At 44.1% G+C, this 8,412-nt stretch overlaps 1 protein-coding gene across 1 annotated transcript; it reads left to right on the top strand.

Annotated features, from left to right (window-relative positions):
- The first annotated feature begins 3,020 nt into the window (after nt 1-3,020).
- Nucleotides 3,021-6,417, top strand: LOC113782402. The gene is made up of 5 exons (XM_027328295.1): nt 3,021-3,107; nt 3,373-4,305; nt 4,417-5,541; nt 6,110-6,233; nt 6,275-6,417. Exons 1-5 carry the CDS (start codon nt 3,021-3,023, stop codon nt 6,415-6,417), a joined length of 2,412 nt encoding a protein of 803 aa, XP_027184096.1.
- Nucleotides 6,418-8,412: the final 1,995 nt, after the last annotated feature.

Below are 8,412 nucleotides of genomic sequence, written 5' to 3'. Positions count from 1 at the left end.
ACTCTTGTTGTGTTATGAATTTCAAGGACTGATTCACTTTCTGTGAATTATGCCGAAGTTCCAAAGGTTGCTGGAAAACCAAGACTGGTTCAAACCTGTCTTCTTGGAACTGAAACTTTGAACTGAAAAATGAATACATTCTGTTTGGAACCATGAAAAAGTGCCTTCTACAAACTTTTAGTACTTCGAACCTAGTTTCCGATAGTATAAAGTTTTCTATTTTTGGATATGCCAAACTCAAGATCTGATTTTTCAAAGATTGTCGCGCAAAGCAAAAATTTTTCGAATTCTTAAAAAATGAGTTTTTGAGAACTTGTCACTCTCTCTCGATATCGATAGACCGTTTTAAACTCGATTTCATGAAAGAGACAAGTCTCTCTTGGGACTTTAAATCCTCACTTTTAAACCTCGATTTTCGAGAGATTTAGAGTTCTCTTTCATGACATTGTCTTAGTATTGCACAAGTGTGCATTCTTTCTTGTTGACCAGGGGTTTGTAAGTATTTGTGAGTGATAGTCAATTATTATTTCTTCAGGCGCTCAAGAGGATTTTCAAGAGAATCTCAGAGCGGACGCCTAAAAGGTTATTTGCTCACTTACTTCCTTTTTGACTTGGTGAGTGTCAAGTGCATGATTTGTTGTGGAATACGTAAATTGCTTCTTGTTAATCATGTGAATTAGAATTGTCGAGACGAATGTGTACTTTATCATACTCGTTCTCTTTTAAATGAAATTATGATCAAATTTCGCTATGTGAATTGATATTCAACTTGTGTGAAGTGATGTGGTTGTGAATCGTATTTGTGATCGTCGATTGGAGCGTTGTCTCATCGATTTATATTTGTGTTTGGGGGACGCCTAAACTCATAGGCTAACCTTGTGATTTGAGCCGGCATGGGTTTGGTCGAGAAGCTTGGTGAACCATGAGATATTCATAAAGCTTGATCTATTTGAGAGATCTCGCTTGGCATACTCGAGTAGTATCGCCTTTTAAAATGATGAGCGGGCCTGGGACAGGGGGTATAACGGTGAACGGGATTCGTGAATTAAAGCGGTGTTCTACGGACTAAATATACCTACCCGGTTGACGGAGTGTCATCACGCAGAGGTATATCATCGAGACTCGGCAAAGCAAGTGGAATCTAGCTCCTGAGAGCTCCTGTATCCTTTATTGAGTGTGTTTTATTTTAAATTATGAATTATTTGAATGTTATAGCTTTATTTCTCGCATAAGTGCTATTGCTACTTGAACTATGTGTTTGCATGCTTTTCTTGACCTCACTGAGTATTAGCTCATCCCATTAGCTTTATTTTCCTTAACAGGAGTTGAAATGGAAAGAATTATGGAGAAGCCAACTTGATGGACTTATGATTAGAATTTTGAGTGTAATTGTTTAGATAACTTTTGGAGGTTGTATATTTTGTGGAATGTTGATGTACTTTTGGTATCTTGTGATGTAAGAATTGTATATTTATTAAGGAAGCGACACTTTCTTTATATCTTCAACTTTTAGTATTGATTGATTTTTCATAAGTTGAATTCGTCTCGTAGTGAGTCCTGGCGAGAGTTAAGCAGGTGTCCCGCCGATACCCTTAGATTCGCTCTAGGGAGAAGTGGAGGCGTCACAAATCCTGCTAGGGTTGGTGGCGGCAACTAGGGTTTGTTGTATGTCCGCGGCCATGAATGCCCTCCAACCTGCTGCTGGGGGGCAGGCTCCTCCCTCTCCAACCTTTCTCCGTAAGTCCTTTGCTGCATTGTTCTCTAACAACTCAGCCACGCCGTCGCTATCCATCCAAGCGACTCCATCTACACACAAAGGGGAACCAGCGTTGCTGTTCTAGCAAGAAGCTCTGGAGAAACTTGCCGCTCCACACCGTCTAGCACTAGTGGGCAATTTTTCAAGAGGTCGACCGAAACTTGAGGACATACGTGGGTTTCTGCGCAAGTTAGATTTGCACGACACTGCAACTGTTGGCCTACTAGACGCACGACATGTGCTGCTGAATTTCAACTTCGACGCTGATTTCCATAGAGTATGAGCAAGGGGGATTTGGTATGCCATGGGCACCCGATGAGGGTCTTTAAATGGACTCCATCGTTTCATGTTTGATCGAGAGTTGTCTGTTGTCCCTATGTGGTTCCAGCTGCCCAAGCTACCACTTCATTTGTTCCATAGAGAGACGTTGTTTCAGGTTGCGGAGGTGGTAGGCGTTCCACTGTTAGTGGATGCTGCAACAATGGCTATCTCGAGACCTAGCGTTGCACGGGTCTGTGTTGAGATGGATTTGATGATGTCAAGGCCTTCGAGGGTGTGGATTGGGAATGGAACGCATGAAGGTTTTTGGCAAGAGCTGGTGCCGGAAAACTTGCCCTCATACGGCTCCCATTGCTTTAGGCAGTGGCACACGGAGGATGGTTGCCATGTATTGCACCCAGAGCTGAGGGCTGTTAAGGCGGGAGGAGATGTGGAGGTAACTGGGCTGCCTGCTGAGGAGGACATCAGTCCCAAGCAAACGCTGCGAGTGACGGTCCAAGCCAACAAGGCTGTGTCGAGCTCGGCAAACACAACCGTAGCTGGGGAATAAGCAACGAAGCATGGCTCAGGCATGGGTCAGCAGTTTGAACAGGTTGGGGCGGTAGTGGTTGATGGGATGACCATGCACCAGTGCGCTGGTGCTACGACAGCGCTGGCGGAGACAACAGCAGTGGTTACGGCCACGGTTTCGCAGCAACCTCTTGCGGCGCCTCCAAACGACGTGCTATTGCTGGGTGGGCAGGAGTTGAACCAGGCGCAAGACGTCAGCGATGCTGGTGCAGTGGCTACTCCTAACGAACGCGAGGCAGGTTCCGCGCCAGTGCATGGCCATGCGGTTGATGGGCAGACTGATTTGCACAAGGGATCAGTAGAACAGTGAGCGACAGAGAGTCATTTTGGTTTTGCAGATGGTTTAACAAGAGAGGATAAGCTTTACAAGGTGCAGGGACGGGTAGGTAATTTGTCACTGAGATGAGAGGCTAAGATGGTGTCGCTGGATGGTGAGAGTTCATCTGTTGCTGCTTTGAACTTGGAACCTAGCGTATTATCGTCCATGATGCGCCAAGATGGGGTTAGTGCACTGCCCCAGTCGAAGAAAAAATGTACTCGGGTCCATATTCTATCTGATCGTACTTTACGCTTTAGAGTAGTTGTGTCGAAAAATTCTTTTTCAGCGTTATCTAATGATTAGGTGTCTTTTTTGGAATATTCGGGGTGTAACTCGAGCCCCTAATCTAAAATGGCTCTGCAAGCTAGTTAAACTATATTCGATGTCGTTGGTAGCAGTTTGTGAACCTAAGACTTCTCTATTGAACCTGGATTCGGTCCGGGTGAAGGTAGGAATGGATTTAGCTGTTGCAAATCAGTCGAGTAGTGTTTGGGTATTGTATAAATCTGCGTTTACTTGTCATACGATAGGGGAATCCAATCAGCACATCACGTTTGGCATTGGTTCCCAATTATTGCCTGAGGAGATATGCTTTTCATTTGTTCATGCGAAGTGCACTGCTCAAGAGAGGGAATGCCTATGGGTAGAGCTGTTGCGCGAGAAGCCGGCGGTTAAGCCCTGGTTTCTGGTGGGGGATTTTAATGTTATTTTGAATGCAGAGGAAAAACGGGACAGCTTACCTTTCAGGCAGGCCGATAGGGTGGAGTTAGCACAATTTATGTCATTGGCAGAGGTTGGGGATGCTGGCTTCTCGGGGTCCAGGTATATTTGTTGTAATAATAGGCAAGGTTTGGCTAGGGTTTGGAAGCGCTTAGACAGATTTTTGCTCAACTCCGCAGCAATGAGGATGGAAAATGCTTTCATAGTGCAACATTTGGGGAGAGATCCGTCTGATCATGCCCCCCTGCTGTTGTCTGCGGTGACAAGGTTGGATGGTAAGCCAATGCCGTTCCGCTTCTTGAATGTGTGGACAACAAAACCTGATTTCCTGGATGTGATTAAAGAGTGTTGGTCTTTTTCCTTCCCTGGGTCGTCTCTCAAGATTTTAGCGGAGAAGCTACGTAGGGCGAAGCAAGCGCTTCGACAATGGTCTAGAAGCTCTTTTGGTGACATATTCTTGGCGATTCGGACAGCGGAGCAAAAGATGGTAGAGGCGGAAATAGCCCATGATGACCATCCATCAGACGGGTTGTTGATGAATCTACATGAGACGCGTGCTCGACTGCGCAATGCTTTAATGGTTGAGGGAGAGTTCTGGAGGCAGAAAGCTCGGGTTAAATGGCTTATGGATGGCAACAGGAATACGGCGTTTTTTCATGCAGTAGTAACGGATATGAGGTGAAAGTCGGTTATTCATAGGATTCGGAGGACGAATGGTGAGTGGGTAGACGATGAAGCAAGTATTTGTAATGAGGCCGTCTCTTTCTTTCAGGGGTTGTTTACAAAAGAGGTGGGAAGAACTGCCAGTGACATGTTAGAGGTCATTCCTAGGGTTATCACTGAACACGATAACAATTTGCTGATGGAGGTCCCATCAATACACGAAGTGAGGGGGGTCATCTTCTCAATGGATGGGGATAGTGCCGCGGGTCTGGATGGCTTCACGGGGAAGCTTTTCACGGTTGCGTGGGAGGTGGTCGCTGTGGATGTTCATAGGGCTATAGCGAGCTTCTTTTGTGGCGCAATGTTGCCAAGAAGCGTCACCGCTACTGCAATTGTGTTGCTTCCCAAGGTTCAATGCCCACAGGATTTTACACAATTTCGACCGATAAGTTTATGCAACTTTGTCAACAAGGCCATCTTCAAAATCTTATCCACCCTTTTGGCTAGGGTTTTTCCTCGGATTATCTCACTGCAGCAGAGTGGTTTCGTGCCAGGGAGACAGATGGCGGATAATTTTCTATTAGCTCAAGAGTTGTTGAGCGATATTAAGAAACCCAACCGGGGAGGGAATCTAATGCTCAAACTGGACATGATGAAGGCCTACGATAGGGTATCGTGGTTGTTTTTTACACAAGTTCTGTGGCATTTTGGTTTTAGTGAGACTTGGATTGATATGGTGTGGAGGTTGATTTCCAATGTTTGGTTTTCCGTCATTATGAATGGCTTGCCGCATGGGCTCTTTAAGTCTGCCCGAGGATTGCGCCAGGGAGATCCAATTTCGCCGACCTTGTTTGTCATTGGGGCAGAGGTACTTTCTCGCTCTCTGAATGCTTTGGCGGAGCATCGGAGCTACCGACCCTTTAAAGTCCCGAGTGGATGCCCTGTGGTCACGCACTTGGCTTATGCAGACGACGTGATCATTTTCACTAACGGCCTTAAGGCTTCTGTGCAGTTGGTCAAGAGGGTAGTCGATGGATACTATTCACTGTCGGGGCAGCAGGTTAACTGTCAGAAGAGTTATTTTTTGGTGCACCCCAGGTTGCCTCCGCAACACCGAGCAATGATCAGAATGGTTACGGGCTTCTCGTACAAGTCTTTTCCAATCAAATACCTCGGCTGTCCTTTATATATTGGAAGGAGAAGATTGACTTACTTTGCAGATATCTGCAGTGCTGTAACGTCTAGAATCTTATCATGAAAACATCGGGTTCTCTCGTCTGCAGGCAAACTGGTATTATTAAGAAGCGTGCTTTCTTCAGTGCCGGTCCATCTGTTAGCAGCGGCATCACCACCAAAGGGAGTTTTTGCCTCTATCGAAAAAGTGATGGCTGAATTTTTGTGGGGTTCGTCGGATGTTGGCCATAAGTTCATTGGATAAGCTGGAGGGAGCTGTGCCGGCCTCCGGAAGCAGGTGGGATCGGAATTCGGAGCATTGCTAAGGTATATGATGCATTTTCCATTAAGCTTTGGTGGAATTTTAGGCAAAGGAAATTACTATGGGCAGAATTCCTAACAGCAAAATATAGTAAAAGGTGCATCCGTGTTTGGCAGAAGCGGTCTCTTCACAGTCCTATACTTGGCAGAGATTATGTTCTATCCAACATTTGACGGAGGAGCATATCGGCTGGATTCTTGAGGAGGGCTCAATGGATTTCTGACATGACAATTGGATGGGTATGGGAGCATTGTGTCATCTCGTAGATATTTTTCATGAGCATGTGGTGTCGAACTTTGTCTCTCAGGCCCAATGGAATGTGCAGCTGCTTAATCGGGTCTTAGAGCCGGAGCTAGTGAGGCAGGTGGTGAAGGTCCCTCGTCCTTCCTCTCGAGGAACGGATAGGATGGTCTGGGCTTTAACGGCGGATGGTGTGTTCTCGGTAGCCTCGACTTAGTCCATTGTTGCGCAGGCATCCAATTGCTCATGGGTCGCTTCTCAGGTTTGGCTGAAGGGATGTCCACTCAAGATTTCCTTCTTCATGCTCCAGTTGTTGCGGTCGCATCTTCCGCTTATGGATATGCTACGAAGATTTGGGGTTCAGGGACCGTCTAAGTGTCACTGTTGCCCTAGGCCGGGCGAGGAAGGGATCCATCACACCTTTTGCACAGGGGATTTAGCAAAGGCAGTTTGGAAGAGCTTCGAAGATAGTCCAGAGGATTTGACTGTGACGCCTACATTGAGGCATCTGGTCTTTGGATGGTGGTTGCGTCGGGGGCACAATGAGTACCTCAAGTTCATCTATCGGTTGCTGCCAATGTTGGTCTATTGGGAGCGGTGGAAAGCAAGAAACAAAGGGGTATTTGATGGAGGAACGTGGTTTATACGGAGGTGGTGCATCAGGTATTTTGTGAGAACCCGAAAATTTTCTGAATTTCTAGGCCTTATTTTCTTTCTTTGCACCCGTTTTCTATATTTTGTTATTATGTTAACTTTAGAGATATTTTTATAAGTAAATATAGTTTTAAATTATTTTTCTAGTATAAGTTAGTTTTTGAGAAATTAAGAGTGTATACCGGATGTGGGACCCGCTATTGCAGTAAGTGCAATAAAATTCGGCCAATTAGGTTAAGTTTTGCATACCGGGAGTAATTTATTAGGTGCTAAGAGATAATTAGAGGTTACCTAGATGGATTAGTATTGGAGAGACAAGAGAATAAGTTTAAACCAAAAAGGTGACAAGTGTCACCCTCCTATTCAATGTTGGACTTTGACTACTATTCCTTAACTTTATTAAATGTTCAAATTGGACCCAAAATCATCTTCATTCTTCAACCATTTGGCCGAGCTTCTTGAGGAGGAAAAGAAAGGAAAGGTTTCACCTTGGTTCTTCATTTCTTGCTCCAATCTCACAACTTAACCGTTACAACTTGAAATTACTCCATAAAAACCCTTAGCTAAGTAGTATTGAGCTAGTTAGTGGAGTGGTTTGGAAGGGAGAAGTGCTAAGTTGTCTCTTTTTTTGAGTTGGTAAGGTGAGTAGCTAAGGAATGCTTTCTTTGGTCTTGTTAATGTTGAATTAGTGATTTGTGTTAGTTAAAGAGGTGTTTTTGTGGGTTATTTCATGAATTTTGGTAGAGATTGTGGAATTTTTATTTTTATTCATAATTTTTCTGTTTTTATATGTTTAACGTTGGTTGGCCATGGATGATAGCTTAGTATGGTCTAGAATGAAGCTTTGGTGTGTTAATTGTCGCTATTTGCGGAAAATTTCCGCTTTGTACGGAAAATTTCAGCTTTAGGGTTTTAATTTGATCATGATTGGGGGTGGTTTTGGAGCTACCAATTGGTTGTATCTTAAGGCGTGTTTCCTAGACTATGATTGGTATGTGCAATGGTGATTGTTTTTTATGAAATTTGGTGGTTGATGGTAGCATGGTAAAGTACGGAAATCTAGGGGAAGTGCTGCTGAAATTTTCGCAGGACCCTTGAGCAGTCTTGGGGAATCTACTATATCTTGATGTAGGAAAATCGAAATTGAGTTCTGTTTGTTGCGGTTTATACTAGATTCATAGGCTATAAACCGTGTAAATTTCAGACCCTGTTTCTGTCTGTACAATTTATGGTCATTTTTCAAAGTTGACTGAAAATTTGTACCTGTTCTGTCTTTCACTGGATTAGCAGCAACTTGAGGCTTGAATTTGACTGACTTCCATTCTGAATCTTACCATGGTGTTTTCTGGAAAGTTGTAGCCCTTTGAATGCATTTTCCAACGGTATAACTTTTATCAATTTTGGACTTACAAAACTTGAGATATGATTTTTCATATAGGGTAACGCAAAACTGGAAAATTCTGTTTTCCTAGTATTGATCTTACTTTCATTTTCTACTTCACATTTGGAGTTGGTCAATCATTGTAGGTAGGGCTTTGAGGTTGTTCATACCTTTAAGACCAATTGTTACCTTTTCACTCCGAAGTCGCCTCTTTGCTTTGCATTACTGGTTCATTTGAATAGGCTTATGACTCGTACCCGAGTCTTACTTGCAAATTTCATTTACTAGGTCTTAGAGTCAAGTCTTAAGTGTTTGCCTTTGATTGTTCTAGGAGG

This window comes from Coffea eugenioides, chromosome 9 (genome assembly GCF_003713205.1).
Source record: "Coffea eugenioides isolate CCC68of chromosome 9, Ceug_1.0, whole genome shotgun sequence".
Lineage (NCBI taxonomy): Eukaryota > Viridiplantae > Streptophyta > Magnoliopsida > Gentianales > Rubiaceae > Coffea > Coffea eugenioides.
This window is presented reverse-complemented; position numbering and strand designations above follow the sequence as displayed.